The 16,390-nt window shown below is 40.8% G+C and overlaps 1 protein-coding gene across 1 annotated transcript; it reads right to left on the bottom strand.

The window, feature by feature from the left end:
* Positions 1 to 233: 233 nt before the first annotated feature.
* LOC5568960 (histone deacetylase complex subunit SAP130) lies at positions 234 to 15,611 on the bottom strand. The gene is made up of 6 exons (XM_001652566.2): positions 14,658 to 15,611; positions 6,080 to 6,171; positions 2,432 to 5,691; positions 2,199 to 2,369; positions 1,570 to 1,677; positions 234 to 1,500 (listed from the first exon to the last, which is right to left on the bottom strand). Exons 1-6 carry the CDS (start codon positions 14,882 to 14,884, stop codon positions 1,351 to 1,353), a joined length of 4,008 nt encoding a protein of 1,335 aa, XP_001652616.2. The 5' UTR covers positions 14,885 to 15,611; the 3' UTR covers positions 234 to 1,350.
* Positions 15,612 to 16,390: the final 779 nt, after the last annotated feature.

Genomic DNA, 16,390 nt, shown 5'->3' with positions numbered 1-16,390 from the left:
AATAATGTTAAAATACATGCTCTAAGTTCCAGTTCATTGGATATTAACACCTTTTACTCTAGTAAAGCTCGCGGTAAACTTTCAGTAGCAAGCGACTCCTAGAGCTAAGTCTCAAGGTCGGCTTACTACCGGGCAATCGGAGGGGCTTCGCGAACAACGTGTTGAAGTTACGGCGCAACAGCATAGCTAATCACAAGAAATTTCTTTCAATAATTGATAACCACATACGCATCTACTAATTGTCATTTGATCTTTCACGAAATAACTGCTACTTTGTAACACACATTTGCTTCGTAAATGTAAAATTGAGAATTAGCAACCCCCGCTCTTAGTTACTTATGCCAATTCTGATGGGAGCTTCAAAGAACCAACATGTTCGCACTTCTACTGCTACATCTCTATTAGGGGTGTTTGTAAGTATGCCATCTTGCGTTTGAACTTGAATTGCATCAGCAGTTTAAAACCATGTCTTATTTCCTAAGCTTACTTTCTGCTCAATTATCGATGAGTTCTGCGGGTGTTAAGTTACTAATCAAGGAAGGAGTTTAATGAAATATAGAAATAATCTTACTTCATAGAGGTAAAACAAACTGAAATTCTTAATTTTCATTCTGGACATTTACCACCATGCACTTAATTTTTAATAAAGTTCAACCTGTTATGACACTATTACAAAATAAATCTGTATATTATCACTAAACATGTTTAAAATATTTTCCTAAACACAATAAAGGGATCCCTCGGGAAATCTAACACAATTCGGGGAGGCAACCTCCGATTTTCACCAGCAGGGTTTACTTTTTTCGATTTTCTTCATTTTCTCTTCCTCCCTCTCGTGCCATTAATAAAACATGTTATTGCACGAAAAACCTTTGAAAATACTTTAAGAGCTTAACATCTAATGGTTTCTAGTGCGGAAAGTTGCCGCCCCATTTTCCCTATCTAGCAAAGGTGATCCCACGGCTAATCGTAGCAATAAAACTAACTCTGAATAAGCTTCGAACAATGTGTCGACCTAAACGACCTAAAGAATCACTAAAAATAATTTTCAAAACATGGTGTCTCCACCATTTAGCAAGAATAATTTAAATCTATAGGCTCTCTAAAATCTAATTTTAATCGCGTTTGCTCGCGCACACAATCTCTGCGAAAATGTACACAGTTCGTAGATCAAATACTACCAAGAAGAGTTACGATATAGAAACGACATCCGGTCACAATTTATCTTATCAATAGAGTTTCAAAACAATTCGCAAAAATCTACAATGATGAACGAAGAAGCATCGACGACGAAAGTTTTGCTTCCGTCGCTTGAAATATGTACAAACGTTCCCGCGGTGGGACTTCCGCTTAGCTTTTCTCTCGCTTCTTGAAGTTTCGCTTCGAGGCGCACCGCTGGATGATGTCCGAAACGTGCGTTTTGTGGTCGAAGATCTTCATGATTTGCGTCCGCGCCTCGTTGATCCCGTCGATGATGATCTTGCTGCGTTGCATGTTGCCCTGTTGTGCAGGAAGAAAAAATTATGGTTTTATACAGATCGTGTCTTGGAAAGCTTTCAGATCGCTTACCTTGAGCAGCTCATTGATTCGTTCAATTTCCGCCGACGGTTTCGGTGTGGCTTCCATCGTTTTCAACATCTGATCTAGTTTGTCATACGCTTGAGATTCTAGCTCGCACTGGAAAAGAAAAAAGCAAATTGGAATGCTAAAATTGGAAAAAGAATTTTGATTTGGGTGGCCTAGATGCTACTGTGATTGTTTTAGCTAAATTCATGAAGTACTTAGAGGGGCGAGTTTAATATTCGAGACTCGATCGAATATATTGGTAGACGGGACCTTTCTTAGGCGAGTGGTTAGAGTCCGCGGCTACAATGCAAAGCCATGCTGAAGGTGTCTGGGTTCGAATCCCGGTCGATCCAGGATCTTTTCGTAATGGAAATTTCCTTGACTTCCCTGGGCATAGAGTATCGTCGTACTTGCCACACGATAACTTTGGCAAAGAAAGCTCTCAGTGAATAACTGTGGAAGTGCTCATAAAAACACTAAACTGAGAAGCAGGCTCTGTCCCAGTGAGGACGTTAATGCCAAGAATAAGAAGATACTGTCAATATTTCCTCTCACAATAATGACTGTATCATCCGCAACTCCTACAATCTCAAAGCCTTTTTTAGAAGATCATCTACTACATTGATGCTTACCAAATCTTCAATTTGTGCACTGAGATGGTAGATCTTCCAACCGTTGACCTTCTGTAGTACGTGCGATTGATTGGCAATGTCGACGATGGTGGGACGCCTTTCCTCCCGTTGTTTCACGTCCGTGTAGCGCTGGAAGTGATTGTTGGCCGCCTTCCAGCTCTGTTTGTATGACTGTAATGAAGTACCGAATTTGTTAGTAAATGACGAAAAAAGTGCATGAGGAGATAACCGACCTCTAACAAACTCACGTTCCGAGGTTTACGCGAGTTGGCTATTGACGTCGCAGGGGCATCCTTCGCAGGCACCGTAACTACGCTACTCGCGATACCTGTTGCACCTTGGCTTTGCTGGGTATCGTGTTTAACAGCGCTAGCAGCGCTTCTGCTGTTGGACTCCGCAGTTGTCAGAGCGCTTCCACTTTGCTTCGCTTGAAGCAGTTGCTGTTGTTGAGCTGCGATGCTTTCCACTATCGCTGCGGCCGCCGTCACTGTTGCGGCAGCAGTTGCCAAGTTTTGCGCTCCGGTGGTATCCATACGGTAGCTGTTGTCCAGTTCGTTGTTTGCGAAAAACTGTAAACTATTCGTGACGGACTTCTGCCCTTCGGCGACGTTCTGTTTGCGAGGTTTCTTGCGTGGCGATTGCTCATAATTTCCGTTGCTGCTTCCACCGGCTATGGAGTTCTGATGCGGTAGCGATCCATGATGGAACGGATGTCCGAGTTGTTGAGAATCTTGATTTGAAGCTGGTTGCTGCCCGTGGAGGAAGATTTCCTCGTGAACTGGTTTGAAGGGCAAATCACTGTTGGCGTTCCGGTTGGCAAACGCCATTGCTTTGATTTCTTCCTGTTCTTGCTGATCGGCTCCTGGACTGGATGTGGCACTGACTGTTGTGGATCCATCAGTGGAAGCGGGTCGAGATGGTGGAGACATTTCGCGTTCCCGCTCTCGTTCGCGTTGTTCCATTTCTCGGTCCCGGGCTCTTTCTTTCCCCATGGCGATCAGAGTTTGAGTGAGATCCTTGCCCGCCTTAATGGGAGATCCTCCCCGTTTGCGCAGTATGCTGGACTGAGGGGATTCTAGTTTACCACCGGGATTGACCGGAATGAGCATGTGTGATGGCTGTTGTTGTTGCGATTGCCCGGGAGCAGAACCCGTCATTATGATTTGCTGTGCTTGACCGCCATCAACTAGTAACTGCGGATGAAATCGAACTGGAACGGCTTGAATTTGTGTCGTCGATTGTTGGGACTGAGGTTGCTGAGATTGCGCTTGGAACTGACCTCCGGATTGTGCGGATGCAGTGGAAGATGACACGATTCCATGAATTGGTCCGGATATGTTCCGCCCGGAAGCCTGCACAATGGCAAACGAACCGCTCGTAGACGAGTATGGCAAAGGTGGTCCCGATGTTGTGATTACATTGGAGGAACTCAATTGGCCACTGGATACCCCGGATACTATAGTTCCGGAGCTGCTTCCCGTAGATGTAGAGCCACTGTTCAATGCGCTGGAAGATATCGAGAACACTGGGCCGCTTATGGCGCTCGTTGTTGTGATTGTCGTAGATGTCAGCGAGGAAGCACTCTGCACCAATGCTATTGCACCCGATCCTGAGGTCGTAACCGGTTGACTGGATGAGGCTGGTGAAGCCGTTACACGTTCAAAGTACAAGGTAGAAGTGGGGAAAAGCGTTGCACCCGAACCGGAACTACCTCCGGAGACGACATTCAATGAACTGGACTTTCCAGTACTGGCAACTGTCGTAACGATTGCACTTGGATGCTGGGGTCTTGTCTGTATGTACAAAGAAGCACCGGTGCCAGAAACTGAGTACGGGGCCGAACTGCTAACGGCTTCAATCGTGCTTAAACTACTCAACTGTTGCGGCGTAACTTTCGCAATTGGTAGAATCGATGACATCGTTGAGCTCGCAAGTCCGGATCCGGCGCCACTTGTTGTGGTTCGTACGATTCCAGTGATCGTACTTCCTCCGGAAACGATGCTTATCGGATTCTGTCCTCCGGATAAGGTAGCAACTGATACCGGTATGGTGGTAGTGTTTCTTCCTCCCGTGATGGCCAGTGGAATGGGAATGACCGTGGTCGATCCAGAACCACCAGAATTGGATACCGATATGGTTTGTGGGGTTCCAATCACTTGCCCTTGGCTAACGGTTACAATCTGCGGTGCCTGACCGGACAATCCAGAGCCCACCGAACCGGGATTCACGTTCACTATTTGGGCGATTTGGCCTTGCGATTGCGATTGAACGCCTCCGCTACCGGATTGATTAGATATCAAGTTACCGGTGATTATGGTGGCCGTAGATCCACTGGCTTGCCCGGAACTAACGACAATTTGCTGTCCAGAGGCGGTTTGAAGGGTTGTTGTGCCTCCACCGCCGCTCCCCACATCTTGACTGGCCGATGTCGATCCGGAACTATTGGACAACGGCGTAGCACCAACTGAAGTCAGTTTGCTTACTTGCGCAATTGTCAAACTAGGCTGAATATTACTGTGAGGAATACGGTTATTACTAACGATCAGAGGTTGAATGTTCACCAAATTAGTGGGGAGTCGGCCTCCGCTGATGATTTGACCGCTTTGCGGATTTTGCACTTGGATGATACGAGCTGGGATGGTATTCGAGATGTTTGCCGTAGAGACCGATGAGTTGCGGTTCTGTGTTCCGGCTGTCCCAGATGCAATAGTTGTTAATACGGTGGTAGGGGCAAGGACTGGTACGCTTGGAGTACGGATACTGATGCTTCCCGCTGTTACGCGGACTCCGAGGTTCGATGTGGGGAGACGTTGAATTGGTCTCACTCCAGTCGGTCTCTGGGGAGAAAGGGTAGTAGTGGCAAGAGTTAACCGCTGAGGATTGGTGCCACTGGAGTAAGGTTGTTGAGAGCTGTTATTGGTATAGACCAGCGTCGACGTAATTTGCCTTTGCGGTGGAAGTACTGCGGTTGCCAATGTTGCCACAAATGCTTGCGATGGGTTCGTTCCACTGAGGGAGACATTTTGCTGACCGGCTTGGGTCGATGTAGGATGAGTTACCACGTTAGCTGTGATTGTGGCGTTGTTCACATTTGATGATGATTGATTTGCGGGGATAGTTTGCGCAACGACACGTGCCCTGGGAGCTTGGCTGAGGTTGCCGGACCGAATCAACTGAGTCGGAACTTGCACTTGAACGTTCGGCATCCAGGCTGACGTTCCTTGAGAAATGATGGTGGCCGACGGAGAGGAAGTGCGTGAGGGTACTGACTGTCGCACAAATGTGTTGATATTTGCCACACTGATTGGAGGCGTTGGGATTCGTATCGGAGCAGTTAGGGTAGCTCTGGGGCCTTGAATGCTTGCTACCGTTGTGGGAACCCTCGATGGGACATTGTAAGTGCCTGGTGTTTGCGGACGTGAAACTGTTATCGATGTCTGCGTTACGGTCCTCGCCGGAAGAGCTGTTATTTGCGTACGATTTGACGATGGATCTGAAAAGGAAAACATCATAGCTTTATTAAACGTGTTCTATTTGCATCAACCCATCGATCCAGCTGTCTAAACGAAATTGAGTTTCCTAGCAAAAACGACGTTCGACATTAACTAAAGGTAAATTGCAACGCACGCACTTTCAATCACGGCACCGACTGGAGGCAAGATATACAGACGCAAAGCACATTGCCAACAGAAACAGAACCATCCAAGGCGAAATCGGTAGGTGCGTACATACGATGATATTATGTAAAAACGAAAGCAACTCTGTACTACCCCCCTTTCCCTAACATGTACCGAAATTGAACCAGCTGAGCACAGCTGATGGGGTGAAGGGGGTAGGGGAGGTGGTGATGATGACGATGGCAAGAACACCTAGAGACTCACCTGGTTTCAAGTTGATCGAGTGACGATAGAATGTCTGCGCTGCATTGCTCGGTATAACCACTCGCATCTGATTGCCGGCCGAGTTGTTGATTCTGGGGACGATAAAACGAACAAAACAGGTTAATTAGTATTTTAGTCAAACACGAACACACGAGAGAAAAAAAAGTGTGATAAGCTGATAGGTCGCAGACAGTGGGTGACTTTTTTTCGCTTTTATTTTTGCCTTGTTGTTGTTATTGTTGTCACCCGCTGTTGGGTTTGCCTTCTTTCGGGATGGCACTTGCGATTCGGTCATGAGTGTGGTGTTTTCCTGGCTTATCAGCTAGCCAGCAAAAATACAGAGAAACGTTTCACAGACGCAGTCTCGCAAACCATCAGCGCGATTTAGTTGTCGTTGTGATATTATTTCCCTTCGTCTTTTGGAAGCTCTTACCATTACTAACGAGATTACGTTTGAAAATCAACTTTCCATAGTATAGTAGGGATGCCTTCTAAAATTTCAACATTGAATTTAATTTTTAATTTGTATATGCAAGCATGAAGGTACTCTGGCAAACATGCATATTGTGATTAACGTTCAAGAATCCGTCATCGCCATCATCGCCATTAGCAAAACATCAAAAGCAGTTTTTTGTTTAAAACTGAAAAATATTCAATGAAAATGATTCACTGTGTTGTGGTTTGAGAATAGAACACATTTTCGTGCAAATTTTATTTATTTTGAAGGAAAAAACTGCTTTTGAAATTTCTGAAATAAATGCCGGATCCTGCTCCCTTAAAATATATATAAACATATTTTTTGTAGATGAACACTCAAAATAATTCAAACGTCATTGCTACTTGAAAAATCACGTAGCTCATTCCAAATTCATTCTGCAGGCTTTTCACTTGACTAAGGTAATAATTACTAGAGCATGGATAATCCCTGGCCTGGATCATGGGGATTGACGGTGCCAAAGTGAAGGTGCACCGTAAAATAATATCCGTTCGTATAAAACAGTGGTCACCAAACTGCGGCCCGCGGGCCGCATGCGGCCCTCGTAAAGGTTTTGTGCGGCCCGCGAACACATCTTGAATGTTAATGTGAAATGGCTCGCGTGTTACATAAAAGAAATAAATATATTCTTGTGTCTTTGCTTTCGAAAGTTGATCATTATTATATGAAAAAATTTCCTGTGGGAATTTATGGAATATTGACCGTATTTATCAGCTCAGGAATAATTAGTTAAGTGACAGAAGCTCCTATTCGATACAAAAATGAGATGGTTTCGAGGTTTTTCTGAGAAGTAAAAATGTAACTCAAAATTCACAACACGAATCCTCAAACGATGAGAGTGCATCGAAATGCAAGGATTTTTACTGATACTCTTTCTCTCTTGCTTCTATGCTCACTCTTACTGACACTTTAAAATAACTCTTTAGTGACTCGTCCAAACAAAGCCTCGCAGAGTTGTGATTGCACTCTTTTTTGATGGAATTTTCCTCCGTTGTGTTTTGTGTCGCGTCTTCCTCGTTCAATTTTTATTGCCTCTCTGCTCAGTATATTTTCGCTACCTTGCAAAGAGGCAAAAACAGCAAGCTTTCGAACTCTGGAGATGCTGCGGAGCCTGGGGATAACTGGAAATCTGTCTGAGACCGTATCTCTTGAATATATCTTGAATAAAAAAAAAACCTAAATAATCCAAGGGTTTAAAAATATTTTAAGTGCCTATAAATTTCTTCGCATCGGTTTATTGATAAAATTATAGTTCCTTTGGATCAGTGTAATCTTCAAGATTCATAAGCATCCAAATTTAAGGAAGGATTTCAGGGAGCCCAGCTCCATCTCGTATTGATTAGGAGTCTGATTTTGTTTTTATGGGACAATATTTTCTGTATTGTTTCGGTCAAGACCTTCTTCAACAGAAGATAACCGAAAAACTACAAAACTCATTTCCGTGTTAATAGAAAAAGATTTATATATTTTGCCTTGAAAATTTAAAAAAATCTCACATACGTTGTGGCTCGCGCTATGTTTTGAAAACACCTAAGTGGCCCGATAAGCATATAAGCTGAGGACCACTGGTATAAAATATCACCTTCCCAATACTTTGGCACACCTCCAACGGATCATGATTTATCATGAAACGGCTGCTTGCAGGCTGAGGATCTGTTAATATGTTTCTGCATATTATCAGGAACTCTTCAAATGGATGGACCGCCAGGGCTCAGTAGTTACTTATGCACCACTACTTGTAGTTACAGTTTGTTAGATGAATTGTAGCATCCTTTGTACTAATCGGTAATGGTGGATAGGTTTCGAAGCTAACGCATGATCCAACTTTTTGTTATGTGACTTAAAAGTGAGTATTCGGTGAGTTTCTGTGTAACATTCGTCGTTATAAAATTAATGATTGTGAGGGTGATAATGATACTTGATGAATTGCATAGTGATGATGAACTGTTGAAATTGCATTTGAAGTGATTGTGAGGGACACAGACATAATAATAACAGTATGCACTTATTTCTTTAAACAAAAACACTATTGCCTAGTTCTTTACACTTTTACAATGACAGTGTTCATAATAACAGCGAGTGCAATAGAAGTAATCGTAGTATTTTTTTTTTTGTTACGGTCGTTGTGATAATTCGTAGTTTAATTAAATAGTAAAAAAAAAAAAATCCTTCAATTATGGATCAGTGCACGAGTTCACGAATTTGACGTTTGAGCGGTGCCGAATTCACTCGTTGCCATGGTCACATAAATAATACGGCACCGCTCAAATGTCAGATAGTGAACTCGTACATCGGTCCATTGGTAATAAAATAAAATGGTATGAAAGTGGCGTGATGTAATATTGGTGAAACTCTTAGCTGTGATAGTGGAAAGTGATAACGATAGTTCATACATGATAATCTGATATAGAAATGCTAGTGTCAAAAACAAAAGTGACGACAGCAAAAGTGAGGCAATTATGTGATAGTGAATAATAAAATAAAATGGGGAATGGGGACCTTTTAATAAAACTATTTCGTTCTTCACTTTAACCACTCTAGTAACATTTCAGGCCTTATCATAGTTTGATAGTAGTCTGAACTACTAGACTGCAAAACTACGGTAAGGGCTGATTGCTGCTAGGGTACACAGTGACCATTTGAGCAACATTGCTTAGGAACGTCTGTGTGATGAACGCAATAGAGGCTTATAAAAGCGAATGCTGGGAAGGAGCTTAGGGCAGATTAAAAGTGCCAGTACTACCCCTATCGCTACCGACAAAAAAAAAATATTAGAGCATGGATAATCACCAAATGGAGTACCGGTGATTGTTACTGTGACTACCAATCGCACTTATGTGGAAAACACGTAGGCACTTTTCATTTTGATCACCTGCATATCGTGTTCATCCTCCGTTGTGCGCAAATTTATAGATGGTGGCCGCTAGTATTCCCAGGAGCTGCTGGACTTCATTTAAGATTGATTTCAAGGTAAATACGTGTTAGAAACCGGAGAATATCAATTTTTCATAGCTTATATCATATTTATTATAGCTAACGAAACGTTGAACATCAAATCCGAGGACACTTCAAGAACGGGACACTTTTTAATGGAACGGCTTTTAGCAAACTTGAGAATTTACGTTTTTTCCCATATAATCGTATCACCATGCATACCGTCGTGTCACTCAGTGGATATTAGAGAAATTCCTTCAATTTGTGTATTTTTTTAAGTGAAAAATTATTCAATTGCAGAGGCCAATGGAAAACAGAAGTGGGTTTTATGTAAATATTCTGATAACATTTAATAAAAAAATACATCTAGGATCTATTGAAACACTCAGTAAAAACTACGTGAAAATTCACATAGCAGCTACATGAAACTTCTATGGAACTGACGGCTTCTATTTGTTCATGCGTTCATTCAGTGGTACCAATGATTAACATAAGTGCTACGTGAAAAAAAAACCACGTATGTTTTCACGTAACAATGACGTTTGTATTATTTTGAATGAAAGTTTTAGGAAAAAAAAAGTCCGTTCGATTTTGACAACATGAAATTTGTTGGAAGGGTTTTCAAAATCGGACGGGCACTGTGCAGGTAAAGATTGACGCAATAATTTTTTGAGATATTTTCAGAAATGATTACATTGTTTTCTCCAGGGTTTTGTTTTTGATTTTCTCTTTTTTTTCCTACTTTTAATCAAGATTTATTTAAGGATGCTGCATTTCTGAAATATCTTCAGAAATTCTTCAACAGATATTTTCAGAAATTCACTAACAAAAAACCCATAAAATTTATAGAAGTTTGGGGCAAAAATTCGCAGTAGTGCAGTACATACAGAAAAAAGTTATGAATGCTGTGCTAATACGCTGAATACCTTGAAAAATTGAAGAGTAATAGTAGAAATCTGTCAACCTGAGCCGTCGTTGACGTGGATTGTGGGTCCTCTGAACAGTGTTTACAGAAATGAAATTCCCTGATATTTCCAGATTTTCCCAAGTTTTTATTAAATAATTCTAGATTCAAGAAATACTGTAATTTCAGATGAATAAAAAATAAATGACAAAATAATGTGGATTCAATAGTGTTTTAAGCTTCCAGTTTTTTGAACGCTTTTTAAACTATTTCTAGGTGGAATAATATACCAAGCTTAAGTTTTATTCAATTGAAAATACAATTCAACAAGGAGACTTCACCATATTTATATCGTTTGTAAGAGCTCTGATCATAATTGTAAACTGAACGCAACTTTAGAGTGCATCAGTATGCTTCATCTTCAAATTTAATTGATTACTGCATAGGTACTCGCGCGAAAACAGATCATGCTTTTTTTGGCCAGTGGTATCCATGGGCCGTTTGGATACTTAAGGCGAAAAAAAGGAAAAAAATGACTTATTTGTGTGACAATATTTTGCAATAAAAATTACGTTCACCGTGGTTTTCTAAATTGTATTAATAAAATTGTAATCATATAACCTGCAAATAAGCGAAGTTATTTAATATATGTATAACAACTAATTGAATCATGTTAATGTTATAAAACAAATTTTCTACATATATGAATAGGTTCGAGAATCCGATTATTCGAAAACTTGTATAATCGAGTCCAGCCTGTGTTATCATTTCGACAATATTTAAATTTTCTAAATTACAAGGCTAGTAATGAATGAGTGTCTTGAAAATAGAAACCTTGGAGACCTTTTTCCTATAAAAGACACAAACTAGAGACGAAACCGGAATCAAAATGAGACCAAACAGGAAAAAAACAAAACGAAACTTGGGAGTAACCAAGAGATAAAAGTTTGATTCCTCATGAAGTCAGACCAGAGATTTCTCTGAGAATATTTATATTTATTTTATTCCTCCTGATATTACGACAAATGATACTGCTCGTATTACAGTACGCATTAAATGGTTTTCTAAAGGAATTTCATTAGAAATGATTTCAGGTATTTGCCCAAAGATTCAGACTATCTCAGGTTAGGATTCTTTATTTGAGAGATTTGCAGCCCAAGGCTAGCTCATCTCTAGCATTTCTTCAGGAGTTCATTCAGTGATTGTTTCCTATGGAAGAAGAATTTTCTTATGGGATTCATCAAAGAATTATGTTGATATCCCAAGAGTACAACCTGGTTTTTGACAAACATAACCACAGAAACTAATTCTGAGATCATCAGGAATTCCTTCAAAAATTCTTTCAAATATTTTTCAAGAAAACCCAGGATTCATCCATCGATTTCCCTAGTACACTCTCCAAGACTTCCATTAAGAACTTCTTGAAAAAATCAAGCAGAAATTTATCCAAAGATGCCTTTAGGGATTCCTTACAAAATTGTCTTGGAAAAAATCGTGTGTAAGTTCTTAAATCACCCTTGATAAATAAGGATTTCTAGAAAAACTCATATACCCTTGAGAAATTTTAGAAGAGTTTCTAGTTAAATTGTTAGGATGATTTAATCAATAGGGTAACGACTGTTTATTTCGTTCTTAAACGCTAACAGTTGGCGCCAGCGCTACGCTGGATTCTCAAATTTCTCAAACTTCCCCAACACAAGCGCATGGAAGAATGGTAGTCGAGAGCTGTCAAAACGTATGAAAAATAATGAAAAACGTAGTTTACTACAGTGATCCCTCCATGAGTCGATGTTCCATGACTCGATATCGACTCATGGAACCATACTGGAAGCAAAATTTCATGGTTACTATGATGGTCCCTTCAAACAGCTTTCCAAAGGATTGCTGTTCCATGACTCGATATTTCCATGAGTCGATGGTCCCTTCAATATCGACTCATGGAGGTTTCACTGTAGCAATTAGGAAACTGGATCGAAAAAATAGTGATAAGAAATCAAGCGTATGTGAATGCATAACTTTGTGTGTTTAGTTCATCTTCCGTTAGACGTTCTTTGCTTCAGGATTTCGTTTTTACTACAGTTAACTTTCCCTTACTCGATATTCTGTATCTCGATATCGAGTTAGAGAACCATAGTAAAAGTTGGTTTTTATGGCTAACTCGATGGTCCCTTGGAACGCAATTGCACTGCTTTTGTGTTCTGTAACTCGATACCTCCCTAACTCGATGGTCCCTTCAATATCGAGTAAGGGAGAGATGACTGTATCACTAAAAAAGAGCCATCTATTGCCTTTTCAGTTTTTGAAAATCGCCCCATTGCATGTCCAGTAAATGCCTTTGGTGAAACTCCGGTCTGATGTCCAGAACTACCAATAGAAAGGAAAGAAAAGCGAAAGAATGTTCATCTGAAATCAGAATGCCTTCAAAGTCCCAGAGTGAATTGCGTACTCACCAATACAACTTATTGGTTGGAGAGAAAGATTAGTCTATTGTGACTCAATAGCATCAAAAGTAAATCATGCACAACAATATGCGAAGGCACACGGCTTCCCAAATATAAGATGTGTGCATCTTGAGGATGCGACCATACACAACCGTTATTGTGTCCATACACATACACATTTACTGCATACATAAAATTTGCAGATTTGGCAAAGCGTGTACTGATAGCAGCGCTTCGAAAGCCGAGCTGTCGTTGACGTGATTATACGCGAGTTGTCAGATGCTCTAAGCATTTTCAGTGAATTCGATTATTATGCCTTTCACTTTCAATTAGGAAGACTCGAGGTAATTACATAAAACTAGAACTAAGGTAGATTTGTATTAACCTGGAATTATTCAATTAGGTATTCGTAGCAAAGTCATTCTGTGACTCGATCCGCACAGGTTTTCTTGGGATTTCCCGAAGCCAAATCGATCACCAAAATGGTAAGGTTCAATGCATAGATTTTGAGAAAAATCTATTGTCGTGTGTCGATGATTCCGGTTTCCAACTGAAGTCGCGATATAAAACATAATTCTATGGTTAGGTTAAAGCTTAAACCGCAACATAAGGTCTGCTTCATTAAGATTTGGGAAATCTTCACCACGAAAAGATTTTCAGCCCTATGCTAGCTCATCTCAGTTTATGAGTATTTTTAACACAATTTAAGAGAGAGAATATTTATTTGCGATGTTCTTGAAGAGTACTACATGAAACCTCCATGAGTCGATATTGAAGGGACTATCGACTCCTGGAAACATGGAGTCATGGAACAGAAATCCTTTGGAAAGCTGTTTCGCTGGATCATCATAGCAACCATGAAATTTTGTTTCTAGTATGGTTCCATGAGTCGATATCAAATCACGGAATATCGACTCATGGAAGTTTCACTGTATTGTATGTTATTTTTCGCATATTACTCTAGCATTCGGAACTCTTACTCCATTTTTTTTTTCTTTTTGTCGCTTTCCTTGTCTTAAATTGTAAAGCACAGCCACAATACAAGATTATATTAACAAATCGATTAGTGGAAAAAAATCAGAAAATTTTCAAAACTCTCGGCTTTTCTAACCATAATGAAACCTGTGAGAATAGATCCTTGAAATCAAATATTTGAAATGCTTTCTTCTATTTATAACGCAGATTTAAAATATGTCCAAAACGACATACCCCTATACAACACAATTTCAATACGTTTGACATACTCTGTTGAATCTTTCGAAACAAGTTCTTTCCTGGTGGGTTATAACTAGACTATAACTGTTTTAGACATCCCTAAGTGCGTCTATACATCAGCAATCATGTAATTATAACTCGCTGTGCATGTGATTGCAGATGTTCAGCTACGCAATATCATATTATAAGTATGTACAACAGTTGTTACTCAAACCCCCATGATCCAATACAGTGATGGAAAAGTGAAGAGTCTATTTGAACCTAACTATTCAGAAGATGCTGACCACTTCAACGTTACATTTTCAAAACTTAGTACCTAATCTACGTTCTTTGGAATCCAAATTCTCCCAAAACGACTCAAAAGTGGAACATTCTCCTTTTCAGCGTGACCTCTGTAGGGAACTATCGATCGAATCCAACCCTACATCACATTTGCCAACACTGCACTTCACATACAGCAAACAACTACATCTCACATTGCGTCCGCCTTGCACAACGACCAACTCACCGAAAAAGAAAAACCTCCACCACAAAAACTGCGAACAAACTGAGAGACCACAGCTTCGAAAACGAAAACGAAAATATTACCTGTACGTCGTTGGCATGTTTGTTTTCTCGGTTGGCCGCACCAAAACCTTGGATGCCGAAGCCAAATCGATCGGATAGGTTGTCGGGCCAGTCGTTCCGAGCCCACCGGATCCCGGTCCACCAGCGCTTCCCGCAGGGCCTCCCCCCGAAGACGATCCCGTAGATGATTGCATTTTGGCTGTTCCTCCTCCGGAACCTGATTTGTCTCCGTTATCCGGAGTGCTCATGCCAAATTGTGGCCCAGTTAATCGTCGGTTTTCACCGCTTTCTTATCTTCCTTTGTCGGGAAACTGTTCTTTAGAATTTTTCTTCACAATGCCAGCGTTCAAGTAAAAGTTTTTATGTTCAACTCCTCTTCTTTTCCGTCTTCAGTCTACAAAGATTTTCACTACTGGATCTAAACTGTGTCGCCTACTTTAACTTTGGCTTGTTTTCCGGATCCGAAGTCTCCTGTGGCAGCTCGCAATTCTCCTTAGCAACAAAGCGAAGCGGGCCATGGCCAAAAGTGTGTGATCTGCGCGAGGGAAGTCTTGTATCTTTTTTTCGCGTGCTGTCCGCCAACTTAACCCAACAAATTTTCACTCCCGAAATTCACTTTTTTTTCACACGGTCCGTCCAGTTCCAAATGGAAAAACAGGAATACTTCCGTCAGTCCAGCTGAAATCAAGGCTTCGAGCGGCAATTAAGCCCAAAAAACGCTCAATGATCCGCTTTTCCTCGTCTGTAACCAAAGATTGGTTGGCATTGGGGTGGCTTCGGAAAAATTCCCTTTTTCACGCCAAATTCTCCCCGGAAACGTTTCGACAACAGCAAAACTCCGTTCCGCGAACAATGTTTTTCACTTTTCAGCAATTTTCCCGAGAAAAACGCACCATTTGCGGCAGAATTATCCACGAAAACGCACACTCCGCGAAATTGCACTCCGACTTGTACGCGCTTTCCACTACTCGTCGCTGATACGAAATATTTTTCATAAGCTTTTTTCTTGTTCGCACAAAAACCTCGCTTCTTTTTCCTCTTCTTTCCTTTTTTGTGCAAGCAGAACCCAGGGTCGAACTCGGAAGATGCGCGCCATCACGCGTCAGTCAGCCGAAAGGGAAATTTTTGATCCTTTTCACTCGCGAGCAGAGCCACACATTCTCAGTACAATCTATATATTGTGCTCTGCAAGATAAATCCACGTAAGGGATCGTTCAAATATTACGTAACGCAACAAGGGGAGGGAGGGGGTCTTACATAGTGTTACGGTCCATACAAAAATTTAAAATTGTCCATACAAAAGCTGTTACGTGGGGGTGAGAGGGCGTCCAAAATTGACAAATTTTGCGTTACGTAATATTTGAATGAACCCTAATGCGATTATCTGAAAATGTCGATATATTTACCGTCGCAGTGATAATGAAAATGTTTCAGATTTGAAATTTAAAAATCTCAAAAACACCAAAATATACCTCTCTGGAATTTTGACATCCGTTTCATCAAGTATTTCTTTATGTTGCCTGAAAATTTGAGCTTTTTTTTTGCGCTTTTGGAGATATTAAGGTTTAAAAATTGCTCTATTTTTCAAGTTTTTCATGATTTCTTAAGTATTATGCTTGCGTTTGTTATATATTTAACAGCAAAAAATATTATATGACATGGTTCTTAGGAAAAATGTCAAATTCGGTGAAAAAAATTGTTTTACACTAATTTTCTCCAATTTTGCCAATAACTCGAAAAGAGTAGGCTGTGGA

The sequence above is a fragment of the Aedes aegypti genome, chromosome 3, assembly GCF_002204515.2.
Source record: "Aedes aegypti strain LVP_AGWG chromosome 3, AaegL5.0 Primary Assembly, whole genome shotgun sequence".
NCBI lineage: Eukaryota > Metazoa > Arthropoda > Insecta > Diptera > Culicidae > Aedes > Aedes aegypti.
Note: the sequence above shows the minus strand (reverse complement) of the source record. Positions and strands in the feature narration are given on the sequence as shown.